Genomic DNA, 17735 nt, shown 5'->3' with positions numbered 1-17735 from the left:
CACACATAGAGATATATCAAATTGTACTTCAAGATTTTTTGACATTGGTCTTCATAATCTTGTGAGCTTATCTTTTCTCTTCTTTGATCTTTACTTTGAGAAAGACAAGAATTTCCTTTCATGCCCCAACATAGGATCCATTTGGAACAATCATTGCATATTCAACTACCAAAAATTAATAAATACGTAAGGTTTATTTGAAATCCATTCATTATCTCACAACATCTTTAAGTTTTAGATTGTATACCTTATTATATGTATCACCAACAACATCACATTCCCAGCACCCATGTATGTTTTTGATAGTGGTTCCCATATATGAAATGTGGTAGCAATAGTATCTACTGATCTACAATAGATGGCAGCATCGAACTCAACAACTAGACAACTATCGAAAGTGTTAGTAGCATCCCGAGCCTTTTCACCAGTTAAGCTGTCTTCCATTGACAAAGCCTTTAAGTTTCTTCACCTTTAACAATGATAGCACCCTTATAGACCAAACCAAGTTATTTTTTATGCCTTCCAATTTGACATCATTTGGCGTTAGTTCTAATTTCTGGACTGCATATATATATATGGTATACTTTCTATGCTTGAAGATGGAAGAACCTCATTCTTCTTCTCAGTAGGCAAATGGATCAACCGGTTTTTCCTTCCCCAATCCCCTGACCCCCTCCCCCTCCCCCCTCCCCCCAAAAAAAAAAATCTTTGTTGCATTCAACAGCCAATACTTTAAACACACACTTTCCTTGCAAAAATCACGGGGGCATCTATCACACTATTGGCTGCCGTGCCGTCGCAGAAGGCGGCAGGCCTCCAATGCTCTCCGCGCATCAGATATCAAGAGAAGGCAAGTCACCGCAGGGCCCATGCATTGAGGGAACAAAAGGTAAACATATAATTAGCACACTCAATCTACATTAAAAAATTAATAACTCATAAAGCGCTTCTGCAAATTAGAATTCTGGTTGGACTGAAAGATCACATGTAAATAGTTGGAATTATTTGGTAGTGAAGTAGGAACAATTTCATTGTGAAGAGGAACAAATACTCCACCCTCGACAATAGAAAAAGTTCTGAAACAAATAAAAATGTTATATAGATAGAAAATAGTTTAAAAAGTAAAACAAAATATTTCAAGAATGAGACGAAATATTCTAGGAATGAAATTGTTCTAAAACAAATATTCTAGAACAAATAAAAATATTCTAGAAAAATATCATCTAAATATTGTAAAGTGTAGTTTAATTTTGAAAATCTCATCATAACAAACACAATGGTTCAATTAAAAATTGATTTGGATAATTTTTTGTTAAATATAAATTTGTTTTGTTCAAATTTTTATTTTTACAACGTCTGTGTGTTTATCTTAGACAAAGGAGGTTGTAGCCCGCTGCTGCCTAACAATGAAATAAATAAAATAAAAGAGAGAAGAAGTGGTCAATCCTGTACATTCTCATGGGCAGTGTGTATTTGGACCTACGTTCGCTGTTTGTGCGACATGCTGTATCCAATTAGCGCACGTGACAAATAGGATTACCGGAAATCACTGCATCTCACTATAAAATCCATTGACGATGCACTACTCTTTTGTACCACTTAGCAGCTAATCAATCCAAGCAACCAGCAGCCATGCAACTTAACCGCAACTCCCCTTTGATTGGTTTTTTTGATACAGTAGTGTGTAGAGAAGCTGTTTCCTTTGACCTTGGTCCATCCACATTATGAAAGTAGAATTTAGACAAAGGATCGGGGCTTGGAAGTAGATACCGGAATCTTCAAAATATAGAACTCGAAAGAATGGTCGAGGATGGAGTTCTAATCTCTCTTCCTCTATATATGTGGGTAATTTGCTAATTTAAGATATGAAGTGTGGAAAATGGGTGGTTGTACTTTCATCGACGGGAATATGTAGAGACCCGAAGTGTGGAGATCGATAAATAAAAGGTCCTTCCTTCTCAAAGCAAGCACAAATAGCAAAGTTCCGCTGGGCAATATCAATTCCTCATGCACATAACGCAACAAATATATAGGGTCTTTCTCTAGCCTACCTTTCAACACCGACTGGCCAACAGCCTCACCGTGCTAGTCTGGAATTTTTTTTATTTTTAGCCTTTTTTAAAATTTTATTTTAAAAATAATCCACCTGAACAAATATTCTCAGATTTAACCGTTATGATCGCGCCGGTGCGCGTGGCGTGATAAAAATAGGTTGTCGCGCCACATGTATTGATACAACAAGATGTGCCACGTTGGAGCACGCGGGAGGGATCTGCCAACGTATATTCCACGTGATAGTTCAGTCTTGTCACGGCACTCTCACCAGCGCTATAAGGTCTCATATTAGAAAAATTATATCTTTTTCATTCGAACTCGGATGAAGATGATTTTTATATAAAAGTTATATCTCTCGACGAGATCTATAACTTTGTAGTTTGGAGTTTCTTCATTTGAGGTCACTAAGATGCATAAATAATTGATTTAAACTTCAAACAACATACTAAGCACTTGTGCCTCTATCGGATCATCTCCAACTTGACATGTTCATCATAGTTCCACCAAGAAAGTTCTATATAACATTTGATATATGGAATAGCATAGAATAACTAATAATAATTTGATAAGAACTAATACAATGAAAAATTAAACTATGAAATTGTTAAGTATGGAATATAATGTAATACTTTAGATATTAATGATAATTTAATTAACAATTTCAAGGGAAGGAGTGGTAAGCATCACCACGAAATCCTAGTGCTTACAATAGGATTGATTCAGGTGGAGAGGAGGTAGGGAGAGTGTGGTGAGGTTATTAAGACGAGGCGACAATGGCTCCCATGCCAGTCGAGGCTACATGGGCGGCGGCGGCGCTCAATGGGAGGCACCTCAAGCGACGGTTTTGGCCGGCGCAAGAAAGTGGTGGGATCGACGAGTGTCCCGCTAACCAGAGGATCAATATTAGAAAACACAAGTTTCCTTGTAGATTTAAATCCTAGGAAAAGACCAAATAACTGTAGAGGAACATTTTCCCTAGGAATTTTCGTGGGGAAAAATTTCTATGGATAATTTCGACGGGAAAGAAAATGTGCCCTACAGTTTCTGATAAAAAACTCTAGGAAAAGACTTTCCCTAGGAACCATTGAGGGTAAATAATGTTGGTGTTTTACCGCCAAACTCACCTGGGGATACACCCGAGGTCGCCGAGATTAGGAACTCGAAGGTGCATGGAACACAAATACTTAGACAGTTCGGGCCATGATGTGCGTATTACCCTACGTCTTATGTGGTGGTTTGTATTATTTTAGATGTGTATTAGTTTGAAGGGGTCTCTGCCCGCCCTTATATAGTCTGGTGGGACAGGGTTATAGATATCCTAGCCAGATACGAGTTTAGGAGTCCTACCTGAGTGCTACTCGGGCAGTTTCTTTCTGTTTCGGCTAATCTTACTCGTGTCCGAGTAGCTTACAACAGGTATATGGTATGGAACATGCCCCATCCCTTATTCTAGAATATTTATGTTATATGCGCAATCTCGTGGCCCTGGGTCTGACAAGCCCTCGAGCTCTTTGTAGCCGAGTACTGCAGGCTTTCGAGTACTTCTGAAGGCGTCTTCGAGTTCTTCTAAAAATCCATCTTGAAGGTGTCTTCCGAGTACTTTCTTGGCTGCCTCGAGGCTGTGAGGTGCTCATGACCTGAAGAAAGCTGATGAGTATGCTTTCCTATTTGCCGCTCAGCCCTGCTCCAATTAGGGTTGTCTTGGATGGGTCGCCCTTCTGCAGTTGGATGGATTTCACGCCGACATCGTTGGTAGGCTTTACCATGGACTGGCTCAACTTCTTAGTTGGAATCACCATATCCGACTGTGAGAGATGCTGCGCAACCACGAATACTTCAGTTGAAGCATCTGGCACACGTGTAGTTGAGGCGTACTTCATAGCCTCTTGGTCGCAGTCATACGACTTCTTCAAGTCTCCTCTTGGTCGTAGTCATACGACTTGAAGAAGTCGCAATTATAGTTGGAAAAAAGTGTCAATTACAATAATTAGCTGAATTTTCTAAGTACTAGAGTTGTTATCAAGTAGCCATGTTGAGGGGGATTGATTTTGTAATTTCCTACTATGCAAAAGTTGTAGCATGTGCTTTAGCATGGACGAAAAACAACTTTAAAATTTGGAGTAAAAGATGGTTAAATGTGACACCCCCAAGATTTTAACAAACGATTAAGTTATAAATGATTATTTGAATGGACTAAGTGACATTAGAGAAAAACAGTCACATGTGATAATAAGGTTAAAATCTAGCCAAATTTGAGCTAAATTTGTCTAAAGTGAGGAAGTTGAGAACATAAAATGTGAAATTATAAAAAATAGTATAAATAGGTGAACAAGGTTAATGCTAAACAAAATGACTGAAGCAAGTGCAGGAATTGTTAAAAAAAATTGAATTTAGGCAAGTGTTTGAAGAAGCAAAATACAACAAATTAGTCATTTTGGAAAGTTTCAAGTTTGAAATGTAGTTAAGCAGTAAAGTTTTCGCTAATATAAAAGTTGTATTATGAATCATGTACTACAACACGGAAGAAAGTTTGAATAAAAAATTAAAGTATTTGAGTTGGTATCAAATAGATAAAACTAGATAAGATTGTCAATTTCGGGATAAAGCTGAAATGACATGGAAGTTTGAATAGATTTTAAGTAAAAGTTTGTAAATGAAGTTTCAACAACAAAGCACATCTCATTAAAGTAGAAAGTATGGAATATTTGTCTGCTGGTCACATGCTGCCATATGGAAGCTATATAAACATGGTTGTTCTGTTCTAGTCGTGAAGAGCTAATAATCAAGCTTGATGATAAAATATTAAAAATTTATGCATCTACGCTTAGTGAAATTTTATAGCAAAACTTAAGTCAGAAAGTCCATATAAAGTTTTATTTATATTGATTAGTTGGATAAACCTTGCATAGTACCTCTTTACTTAGTATAATATTAATCTTATTGTAGCAAAACCCTCAGAAGAAAATAAAGAGCAATATATTTTACCATCATAGCCATATTTCAAGATCTTAATCCTTCATCAAGTTACTTGTTATAGCTTAAAACTATCATTAATATCTAGAGTATTACCTTAAATTCCATATAGCTTAATTTTTCAATGTATTAGTTCTTATCAAATTATTGTTAGTTATTCTATGCTATTTCATATAAATGTTATATAGAACTTTCTTGGTGGAACCATGATGAACATGTCAATGTCAAGTTGGAGACGATCCAATAGAGGCACAAGTGGTTAGTATGCCGTTTGAAGTTTAAATCAATTATTTATGCATCTTAGTGACCTCAACTAAAAAACTCCAAACTACAAAGTTGTAGATCTCGTCGAGAGATATAATTTTCATATAAAAATCATCTTCATACGAGTTCGTATGACAAAGATAAGATTTTTATAAGGTGAGACCTTGTTGCGCCGGCGGGAGTGGCGTGACAAGACTGAACTGTCACGCCGATGGGAATGGCGTGACGCTGGACCGGTAGGAGTGGCGTGACCCTCCTGTGTGCTCCAACGTGGCACACCTTGTCATGCCAATGCATGTGGCGCGACACGCTGTTTTTGTCATGCCACGCGCACCGGCGTGATCAAAAAGGTTAGATCTGAAAATATTTGTTTGGGTGGGTTATTTTTAAAATAAAATTTTGGAAAAGTTAAAAATAAAAAAAAATTCGCTAGACTGTTGCTGCCATCTCCCCCACACGACACACGCCACCGCCGGACCACTTGTCCGATCCTGGGCCTGCTGCTGCCCCCTTGGCACTCCACATGAGCAGAGGACAAACTCAAGATCACATCCTCTATGATTTTTCATTTCTCCACAAATTGACAAAACCAATCACCACAAGGCTGCTAGCGCCTGCCTCCACGCACATAGCACCTTTGTGATCTCCTCGCTCAGGCTCCACCACTGGTCGCTGCCGGTGGACTTCGTCGAAGATACATGATGGTCACCGTATATATCATTTAAATTTGGCTCTGATACTATGTAGACTTTTACGGGAATTTTTAGGGCCACTGTTCTCATCACTACCATATTCATTCCGAGCCTCCACCACTGCTACTAACCTAATAACCTACTCGATGGGCACTGGCCAAGCTTGATTGCTATTTGTGTCTACACGCAAATGGGACGGGGAGCCTGGGTTTGTAACCTTCCTTGATCTTGCCCCTTGTTCGCACGACCTGTACAATTGGCTCGTGGGAGTTCCCGGTTCATTTTTGTCCAGTTCATCCGGCCAACACCTTGTTGCCAACTACGTCTACTACTCTGGCATGAATCTTGTATCAAGTTATTGTTTCACACCGGACTGCCAGTGATTAGTTAAGTAGCAGAGCGCCGAAAGCGCACTCTCTGAGAATCCGAAGGCCGGAAGGAAGCGACAGTGCATGGGTGAGGAAAAACGAGCTCATGACGGCTAGTCCTCTGAGGCATTCCGACAAGAGTAAGATCGGCACCTCATATGGAACAGCGACCTGCATTCTCATATATATAAGTGTTTCTCTGCTTCTCTCTTCAGTTTGTAGATCTTAGTCGGTCACTTGGATTCTGTCTGTTCGGTGTTCATCACCTGCGAGTACTGTAGGTGTAGCAGAAGGAAGCAGAGATCCCAGCTGATGGCGAGGCGAGAAGACGACTCGTACACCAACGGGTCGGTGTTCGAGGAGGCGTCCGTGGAGGAAGGGAGGAAGGACAAGTCGGAGGCGTACGCCGAAGATGTCGACGGGCAGCAGTCTGGGGAGGCCGGCGACGCGCTCTGCGGCGTGCCGGCGTCAGTTGCTTTCATCCAGCAGCTCATCGCGGAGTTCCTGGCGACCTTCTTCCTCATCTTCGCCGGGTGCGGGGTCATCACGGTGAACGAGAAGAACGGCATGGCCACGTTCCCGGGCGTCGCCGTGGTGTGGGGGATGACCGTCATGGCCATGATCTACGCCGTCGGCCACGTCTCCGGCGCGCACATCAACCCCGCCGTCAGCGTCGGCTTCGCCATCTCCGGCCGCTTCCCGTGGAAAAAGGCAAGCAACTAGTAATCATATGGTGCTCGTCGGCATTGATTACCATCAACTTGATGGCCTCGTCCCTCGTATATGATCCATGCCCGCACGCAGGTCCCGGCGTACATGGTGGTGCAGACGGTGGCGGCGACAGCGGCGAGCCTGATGCTGCGGCTGATGTTCGGCGGGCGGCACGAGGCCGCCCCGGTGACGGTGCCGGCCGGCTCCAACAACATGCAGTCGCTCGTCCTCGAGTTCATCATCACCTTCTACCTCATGTTCGTCATCATGGCCGTCGCCACCGACGACCGAGCGGTAACTATAAAATCGATCGTCGTATCTAACGGATGACTGATCTATCCAAGCGTGTGCTACTAGCTCTTTCGTTCTAACGCCGCCTGCCGCTGCTGCCGTGCAGGTCGGGCAGATGGCCGGGCTCGCGGTGGGCGGCACCATCATGCTCAACGCGCTGTTCGCCGGGTACGTGACAACCGTTTGGTTTCATTAGGTTTTCCTTCTGCTGTCTGCACATGCAATCGTCATTTAAGATATCCATGGCCGGCCGCGTGGTTTGATCGACGTACGGCATGTACAGGCCGGTGTCGGGGGCGTCGATGAACCCGGCGAGGAGCATCGGGCCGGCGCTGGTGGGGAGCAAGTACAAGGCGCTGTGGGTGTACATCTTCGGGCCGTTCGCCGGCGCGGCGGCCGGGGCGTGGGCGTACAACCTCGTCCGCCGCACCGACAGGACGCTCGGAGAGATCACCAAGAGCGCCACCAGCCGGCCGGCGAATTGATCGATGATGAGCTACGACGGATCGGATCGGATCGGAGTCTGGCTATCTAGCTAATTAAGCTAAGCACGTATGTGCTGCATTATCCACGATATATGATCAGCATATAAGAAGCATATATATTCCAAATGAACTTCCATGAGAGTCCAGATGAGGCGATAATCGATATGAAATGTGTATGTACCGGCCGGGTGTCTCGCACTGGTTTGGGAGTATTTGTGTGTTCTTGTCTCTTCTTTGCGTACTATGGGTAACTGCTTTCTCTACGAATGATACTACAGAGTTTTGTCTATGATTATATATACAGCTAGGTGTGCATTTTAATTGTTATATATGGTAAACATGCAGACATTTTTATCAGTGAGAATCCTATATTCCACTCGAGTGAGAAACCTATATAATTTTGCTTACACCGCCAGAAAACGGAACATCGTCTGCGGCCGTTAATAACGGCTGTCTTTCATCCGGTAGTAACGTGCACATTTAGTATCGGGTCAAAAAAAGTACCCCGGGGAGCCATTTAGTACCGGTTGTAGGCACCAGCTGGTAATAAAGTGCGCCACAAGCGCTCGGGGGCAACGGCTAGATTCCCCCTGGCAGCAACTTAGTACCGGTTGGAGGCTGCAGCCGGTACTAAATGGTGCCGAGAATATTTAGTACCGGCTGGTGGCTACAGCCAGTACTAAGTTTAGAGAACATTTAGTAACGTGCCTTCTATATGTTAGCACCTTCTTCCTCCCTGAGCCCAAGCCAACCATTTGACTGAACTCGGGCTTCTTCTTCTCCATGGCATTTTAGAGAGGAGGTTCTTGTCAGACCCGGGGCTACGGGACCGCACACATGGTATTAATATTCTAGATAAGGAATGGGGCATGTCTCGTACCTTATACCTGTTGTATGCTATTCGGATACGAGTAGGACTAGTCGGAATATAAGAAAACTACCTGAGTAGTACTCGGGTAGAACTCCTAAACTCATATCTGGCTAGAATATCTGTAACTCTGTTCCCCAGACTATATAAGGGCGGTCAGAGACCCCCTCAAACAAACAATCATCTAAGGCAATACAAACCACCACACATGACATAGGGTATTAAGCTCCTCGCAGCCCAAACCTGTCTAAATCTTTATATTCCTTGCACCTTCGAGTTCCTGATCTTGGCGACACCTCACCTACAACCTACCACCTCGGGGGTATCCCTTGATGGGCTTGGCGGTAAAGCAACGACAACTGGTGCGCCATGTAGGGGTGATCATCGATGATCCCTAGGAGAACTCGATGGCAATCATCAACTCCACCACGGTACCCGAGGATGGTACAACCTTCATCTTCAGCCCCTGGGTCTGCGTCGCCAACGGCCAAGGTAGCTTCGACAGTCACATTGCCAACCCCATGAAGCCGGAGGCACCATCACCCGCCTCCAGCCATGGCGTCGACACCCTAGCCGACATACCTGGCAAAATTCAACTTTCCAATTTAGTCAGGAACTATACAAGTCATCTCAGGGCGATCCCCTATCTTCTGATCAATGCTGGCAATCTAATCACCGGAGTAGATCGGGTGGGCTGCAACATTGCTAGGTGCATCAAGCTCGCGGGGGCCACTCTTCAACACCCTGGCAACCCAGGTTCCTAGACCCAAAATCGCTCTGAGATTCATCATCACCCCTCGCCGGTTTAGGCGACATCTTCTCCGAAATTGATCGGGTCGACCGATGCATCACCGAGTGCATCAAGCTGGTAGAGACTACCCTCTAGTGTTCCAACCCCAAGGAGCCTGAGATGCCCATAGCAGCGTTCAACCATGATTTTGATGACCTCATCAACAAACTCGGCGAGATATTGCCCACTGACCTAGTTGGGAAAATTGAGCAAAGTTCCAGGTCCGACCCGACTTATACTCGCGCTGCACCAAAACTCCCCAGATTGAGTCTGACTTGGCCTAAGGCCACACCTACCAAGTCCCTCTCCGCATTGGAGGAAGACTTGGATTACCTACTAGAACTCGGAGGAGGAGAAGCCATCGCGCATCGAGGGGCTTCCATCTTTCACAACTTCTCGGATTCTGATGACGACGCCACGCCCTTATTAGGCAGTCACCAGGGTCCGATGATCATACCAACTCCATTGGGCGGGCTCGGGTGTCGGAAGGGCATGAAATCCTCCAAAGTACTCGACCTCAGCCTACTCCTCTCTGCTACCGATTCCAGCGAACTCCCATTCTAGTAAGGCAAGCCTCTTGATTCTTCCAACGAAGAAGGTCGGGCCATGCCAAAAAATGAAGATTTCGTGCCTGTTGTCGGTCAAAACTCACCGGTGAGCAGCGACAGGCAACACGAGGAGCCGGGAGGCTCCCGGGACTGCTGGTGGGCCCCGGTCCCTCGGTCAACATCCCAGGATCCGGCTTCGAAGGGAGCCTTGATCTCGTCGTATTTCTGCTTGTGCTCAGCAGGCAGCTCCTCGTACGTGATCGGATCCTCCCTCATCATCCTACCAGCAGAAGTCGATGTAGTCGATAAAGATGGTCCCACTGGGCGTGCCAGAATGTGTTGCCCTAAGGGTAGACGCTAGATTTTATTGATCAAGCTAAATCCAAGCCCTCTGTGCGTAGCAAAGTGCTTGACGCACTTTTGGATCGTTACTGCGCTCGAGTATAGCCATTACCCTGGCGATGTTGGCCACTGGAGTCCTGAAGCCCCGCTCACTTACGGCAGCGAATTCGGCGTCAAGCTCGCGATGCATAGATCACATGCGCTCATTGACCCTCCTTTGGCGGGTGGCGTGAGCTCTGTTCCTGGTCCTCTGATCCTCTGTTCCTTTGCTCATAGTCGAACGGCAGGCGGCTGTCCCCGACCTCAGCGCAGCAACAACGACAACGCTCGCGGGAGTTAGGCCCCTGGCGGGAGGCAGCAGCCACCTCCAGGGGGTAAGCCGCGGCAGGCCAATCATCAGGCCCCTCCAGAAGACCTGCGCCAGCGAATCAATGAAGGGCACGATGCGAGGTCTGTAATTGTAACACCCGCGTTTTTACCTCATTCAATTGCAGCACAAATCGCTCGCTAGAAAAATTCTTTCATCAAGCTCAGATCGCTCCTAAACCCTTACCGTCCGAGCTCCTAATCGCCCAAAACATTTCCCGACCTTTCGCCGTCTGACATCCGAAATTAACCGCCATCCTTTCTTTTTTTCCTCGACCCCCGCGCCATGCCGCGTGCTCAACCCCACGCTCGCGACCGTCGCCGCGAATTCCGCCGACGCATCTTCCCCGTGTGCTCAACCTCGCGCGTCGCGCCGCACTCTCGCGACAGTTGCCGCGAAACCCGCCGACGCAGCCCCCCCTTCCTTCCCTTCTCCCCTGATCCTCTTCCCCCCCCTTCTCTTTTTCCCCTTTCTCTTTTCCTCTTTCCTGCTCCTTCCCTCGTTCCCCTGCACGCGCAGCACGACGCCGAGCAGAGCTCGACGCCGGGCGCCCGGCCACCACCACCCCCCCATTGACGACTCCACAGGAGCTGCCTAACTTGGCCCTCCTCTGCGCGCGCCGTACCCTCTTGCCGCCTCGGCGCTCGCGCTTGCCCCGGCGTGCCGCGGCAGAGCAGAACCGGCCGCCGCGCGTCGCCTCGCCACGGGCCGCTTTCCCCTGCGCAGCACGTCCCCAGGCCGCCCCTCCCCGCTACGCGCCACCACCCGCCCTGCGCAGCGACGACCCCGCGCCACCGGCCGCTCTGCGCAGCGACGACCCAGCACCACCACCGCCCCCACCGCCATTACTGGCCGCCACCGGCCTCCACCGCGCCCCCCCTCCTTCCTGCCCTGCCTACAAATACCCCCACGACGCGCCCCGCCACCACCACAACCTCCCCCGCAGCCCCTAGCCCCCTCCCCGGCCCTGCATTGCCGCCGCCGCAAGGCCCTCCGCCCGCCGCCCCTGGCCCTCGTGGGCAGGCCACCTCGCGCCGCCCCAGCTCGTGGTGAGTGGTGGGATGGGTCCCCCTTGCTCCCCTCTCCGTTTTGCCCCTGCCCCCGGCCGCCGCCGTGCCCTAGAGCCGCCGGAATCGGTGGCGCCGCCAGCTCCTCTCCCCCTCCTCTGTTCCTGGTAATGGGAGGAGGAAGAAGGGTGATTTTGCCCAGAACCCCCTGCTCTCCTGCCTATTCCATTAAGAGCTCTCCCTCTCTTTACTCCCTCTTTCAAAATAGACCCCATGTTCACCCTATTTAGAAAAATAAACCCTTCCAATACACAAAATAATTACGATTAAACTCCTGACCCTTTTCAGAGTACCCTAGGTATTCCCAAAAATTCTAATCAAGCCCTCCCCTCCCAACAGTAATTACAAATAGACCCCTGGACCCTTATTCGTTCCCTAAACCCTGCTCGGCCTATTATTTTATGCGCCAAAAACCTTCCGTTTGCCCCGAAACTTTACCACACCATTTCTAACATAATGCCGGCCACGCCATCAAGAAACCTCCCAGAAATATTCTTTCTACCATTGTTTCTTAAGTTATTCTTGATTCAGGCTTGTAGATAAAATCTTTATTTCTCTTCTTTATGGAATGTTTATTTGTGTGCGCCGTAGATCACGAAGTGACCGAGGGAGAACCCGTCGATGAGAAGTACTGCGAGCAAGAGTCCGAGGACCAGTACCGCGAGCCCGAACCTGAAGGACAGTGCCTCGATCAGGACTTCCCGGAAGGCTTTGTGAATGGCAAGTCCGATTCCACCCTTTGATGCATATTTATCCCAGTTTTATAAATGCAACCTATTGGCCTGTTTTATAAAATGCATCGTTTTATTGCAAAACATGGTCGGATAGCCACCCCTTGATTGCCAAGACTATTCCTTGATGACCTAGGATTTGCTCTGTTAGACGTTAACCACTGCTAGAGATGCTTATTGCCTGATTATTCCTTTATTATATTTTAAACCATGACCACAAGTGATTTACCAAAAATAAGGGTACGAGTGTTTTAAAAGATAAAATGGGATTTTGAGAAAAATAAAAGAAAGACATAATCTGACGAGATGGACGGTGTTTTCTGTGTGAAATGCCACTAGCGTGCTCGTACCTTTGAGGTTGAGCATGGACGGGAGATGTCGGTCTGGTCATTATAAGGATAACCTGAGGTGTCATCTTGCCTAACCCATTTATCGTACAACCACTCGACCGTTGTGTGGGCAACGGCTTAGCATAAACCCCACTAGTTGTTCTGCTGGCCAAAAAAAAAGAGAGCGGGTGAGCAACGGGAGACCATGGAGAAGGAATACGATCTGTGTGAGTTATGTCCCGGTTATGACCTGGTTGATGGGTCATCAACCCCATGGTAGCTTCCGTGTTGGCTAGTTAGATTCAGCTAAGGTGGGTAATGGCTTTGCTAGGATCCGCCGCGATATTAAGGTGTTCGTAGCGCGGTACCCTACTTGTGGGTAAAGTGTACCACCTCTGCAGAGTGAAAAATCTATTCGAATAGCCGTGTCCACGGTATTGGACGCGTTACGGCATGGTCACTTGAATAGATATTTTGGGATGGTTGGTTTTGTGGCGGGAGTTGTTTTGAAAAGTACCCGGCCGCTGTGCCGTAAGCTACTGTGGACGTGGAGTCCGGTAGCAGTAAAACTAGGATCCTTTGTGTAGGATCAACCCCACTTATTATTCGATTACTATAAAACCATCTTGAGAAAACTCTTTTATTAAACGAACCCTTGCATGTGTAAAATTTCGCTTTACCGCAAATGAACCCAAGCCTTATCCTTGATATACCCGTGCATGATCTTTATTATTTCCCCTTCGTGGGTGTGGTGGGACTTGTTGAGTACCTTTGTACTCACCCTATATATATTTGTGGTTTTCTTCAGAGGAAGACCCAGACTTTGTTGTTGAAGACGTCGAATAGAGGTTGCGTCCGCACCCAACCTTGCCTGTGGTGCTAGCCCTCCGCAAGATGCTTCTGCTAGCGTGTTACTCTGAGCCCGAGCTGGATCCCGCGTGGGTCATGCTTTGGTGTATCACCATAGCTATTCTATTACTGATTATCGTTTGTATCGAGTGTCCGCCTCCTCGGAGGTTTGTACGGTAATGTACCATCTGATGTAATAAATGTGTATCAGCCTCCTGGGACTGATTTTTATATCACATTTAAGTCACCTCGGTTGAGGGGACGCTTCAGGTGGTATCAGAGCCGTAAGTTGGCTGTAGGACGCGACCCTTAAGACCAAGGACATTTTCTGAGCCATTTCCCGCTAGGTCTTTCCCCAATTAGCCCACCTTTTCACACGACACTCACTTTTGGCCCTTGTCTGATTCCAGATGGCTGACAATGGATGGAATGATGGGATCTGTCCCGCAGAGCCTGGCCTTCCGAAATTATTGCTACTCAGCCTGGGACGCGTCGGAGTTGTGAACCCACCGGAGTACACCTACCGGGAGCACAGCTTCAGAGGGACCCCTCGGTGTGACCTGATGATCTTCGTGGGAAAAAGCACACTTCACCCCGACGTGGATCCCTGGTTCATCTCCACCACTGGCTTTGGGTTCCCTGACACCTTCCGAAAGGCTGCCCGAAAAGCCCTGCAACGCTTACGCGTGGTCTATAAGCATCATCTTCAGCGAACTCCTATGGGATTTTTCCCACCTGCCGGAGGGAGAGGACGCTCGTGGATTGCCCGGATGAGAGGATTAGGGAGGGAAGAAGAAGAACTAGAAGATACTGTTTCCCACCTATCCATTTACCTCACCGGCCTAGACCGACTTTACAGCGAACAGACACAACAACTGAAGCACCAAATCCGTAGGGCAGAAAAGGCAGAGCAAGAGTTGGAAATTCAATGCAGGAGAGCAATAGAAGCTGAAGCTCAAGCTGAGAGTTTCCTAGCCTCTCTCCGAGACATATGGAAAAGCAACGCTCAAGAGAGGGAACGTGTCGAAGCACACAGAAGAGAAGCTGGGTTACTGGAAGGAGAACCCGAGGAAACCCACTGGGATAAAAGCACTCAGACCGAAGGGGAGGCATTGGAGCAATGTCTTCCACCAAAGAAGCGACCTAACCGGATCGGGGAAGGATTCCCTTGGGGAGAGTAGAATACCTAAACTAGAGCTATCACCTTAGTAATAATGTATCCTGGGAAAATGTACCCAATCCTAATAAAGACCATCTGTCCCTTTTGTACCCTACCTTGTGCGCAAAGCTTGTTCACTCTACCTTTGTTTTCAGATGGACGAGAATGGGTGGACCTAGGGCATTTGCCAAGAGGAACTTGGTTTTCCCCGCCTTTTGATCAACTCCCTGGAGCGCTTCGGTGTTACCGAGCGCCCAAGGTATTACAGCAGGGAGTACGAACACCTTGGTACTTGCCGCTGTAGGGTGGTTCTCTCCATCGCCAGAAGCACCCGCCACCCCGACATCGAGCCGTGGCGAGTGACTGCCACAGGATTTCAACATCGGGATGCCTATCCCTTGGCCATCAGAAAGGCTCTCCGCTACCTGTGCCGGATCTTCGAGGAACACCTCATTCCCACACCAATGAGGCTTTTTCCTCCGGTCATCAGGACGCAAGTCTGGCAGGCCTGCATGAGGAACTTGGAACGGCGCCGCCATCAGGAAGACCTTTTGTACCATGTGGTCGCCTACCTCGTCTCCTTGGATAAGCTCTTCGACGAGCAGGCCCAAATCTTAAGGGAGGAAACCCACCGGGCTGAACAAGCTGAGCTTGCAGTGAGAATGCACCAAATCCGGGTGGCTCAAGCCGAAGCAAGGACCGTGGCTGCTATAAGTAGCGAAGCCGTCGCTCATGAAAGCCTCAGGCAGATCCAGGATCGGCGCATGCAAGAATGGACCAATGGTGGAACGCCCGTCCCGGCAATCGGGGAGACCCAAGTTCTAATTGGAACACCCATCACAGGATGGGGAGGACTTCTTAGGACCCCGCAAGCTTCACCTGAAGGTGCAGGAAGGACAGCCGCAGCCGTAGAAGGAGGAGCTGTCGAACAGCCCCGAGAAAATGGGATCCTCGAGGATGACGAGGAAGAGCTACTCATTCCACTGGAAGTGCACTCCGCCCCGGAAGACGACTCGCCCCGCGAGTAGCATGCCTTGGAAGTACCCCGGGGATGAAGCCGTTCCGGCCCCAAGCTTAGAGTGTGCCCACCCATCTGTCGTGCCCTCTGTACCAGATCGTGTAGTGCTTGTTTTAGCCGTACCCTCCCAAGTGTTGTACCCCAGCGTAATAAATAAAACCATTTGCACTTGATGCTTGTTAGTCTGTGCGATTGCCGGCAGTAAGTGGAGTCTGCCTTTTCGAAAATAAATATCACTTAAATCCAAATTTAAGTCTCATAAAGGTTTTGCCCAATCCACAGATGGCCCCCAGGCGTAACAACAGGACCCCCCAAAGACAGGCACATACCACTCCGAGTACGGAGAGACAACAGGGCATGCAAGGACAAGCCCCCGGCCATGAAGATCAGGAAGATCAAGAAGTGAGTCAGCAAGGAGGAGAAAGCCAAGTAGGAGCACGTCATGCCCCACCCCCACCGGCCATTGACCTGGTGCAAGTATTGAACAACCAGAACCTCCTACTGGCAGCTTTGACCAATGTCATCACCAACCCAAGGCCCCGTGAGCAGAGTACAAACGACAAACTGACGGCTTTTCTGAGGACCAAGCCACCCACCTTTGCAGGATCCTACAACCCCTTGGATGCAGATGACTGGCTACGTACTGTCAAGAGAAAGCTCGAACCATTTGAGCATGGAGACCGTGACAAGGTCCGCTTGGCTGCTCACCAGCTCACTGGGACTGCCTTGGCTTGGTGGGAGAACTACTGTGCAGCTGTTCAGGATGCCTCCGCCATCACTTGGAAGGAGTTTGTGGATGAATTCCGTCGTTATCACATTCCAGCAGCCAGAAGCGCAAGGCAGATGAGTTCCATGAGCTGCAACAAGGCAACAAGTCCGTTGAGGAGTACACGCACCAGTTCATAGAACTAGCTCGCTATGCACCAGAAGAGGTAGACAAGGATGAAAAGAAGCAAGATATGTTCAGAAAGGGGTTAAATGCAGAACTTAAAAAGCTACTTTCCCCATGCATCTATCCAGACTTCAACACACTGATGAACATGGCTATCATCACCGAGAGAGCCATGGCAGAGGAAAAGAGAGACAATAAGCGTAAGTTCCTAGAAACCAAGGCCCGCCAGCAGGACCGTTTCCAGAAACCAAGGCACTTTGGCTTTCCAGTGACTAAGTCCCAAGCCCCAATGCAGTATAGGACCCAGTCACAAGCTACTGGCTCTCAAGCCCCCAGCACCCAGCTTAGACAGTTCAAGAGTCAGAACACCACAAAGGCCCCACAAAGCAATGCAAGCCAGGTTACTGCCAGCAGCAATGCCCGAGCATGCTTCAACTGCCGTGAGACAGGACACTTCATTGCCAATTGCCCATATGCCAATAACAAGCCAGCAGCATCAGCCCTCTCCAACTCGGTGAATGGACCAAGGCCAGCTTTATCAGGAGCCAACCGCGTACCCATCCGCAATAACAATACCGGCAACAACCACCAACAGATGGGGCCGCCCCAGCAGTCCTTCGGACGAGCCCGCATCAACCACATCAACACGCAAGAGGCTCAGGACGCTCAGGGCGTAGTGCTCGGTGAGTTCCTAGTCAGCTCGGTTTTGGCAACAATATTATTTGATTCTGGAGCATCACATTCGTTCGTATCCTCAAGTTTTGTGGAAAAGCACAATATACCTATAGTACTACTAAAAACACCCCTATTAACCCGAACGCCTGGAGGTGACATTAGGTGCCGACTGGGTTGTTCTCGGGTAAGGATCATTTTAAGTGGGGTAGAGTTCCTAGCAGACCTAGTAGTACTAAAATCTAAAGGTATAGATGTGATCCT

The 17735-nt window shown here is 48.0% G+C and overlaps 1 protein-coding gene across 1 annotated transcript; it reads left to right on the top strand.

Annotated features, from left to right (window-relative positions):
• Window positions 1-6664: 6664 nt before the first annotated feature.
• Window positions 6665-17339, top strand: LOC112890887 (aquaporin NIP1-4-like; the record flags this gene model as incomplete). The annotated part of the gene is made up of 5 exons (XM_025957758.1): window positions 6665-7063; window positions 7157-7357; window positions 7461-7522; window positions 7638-7815; window positions 17328-17339. Coding segments are annotated over exons 1-5 (852 nt in total), but the record flags the coding sequence as incomplete, so codon positions are not given.
• Between the last annotated feature and the right edge of the window lie 396 nt (window positions 17340-17735).

Source organism: Panicum hallii, chromosome 4 (genome assembly GCF_002211085.1).
Source record: "Panicum hallii strain FIL2 chromosome 4, PHallii_v3.1, whole genome shotgun sequence".
Lineage (NCBI taxonomy): Eukaryota > Viridiplantae > Streptophyta > Magnoliopsida > Poales > Poaceae > Panicum > Panicum hallii.
This window is presented reverse-complemented; position numbering and strand designations above follow the sequence as displayed.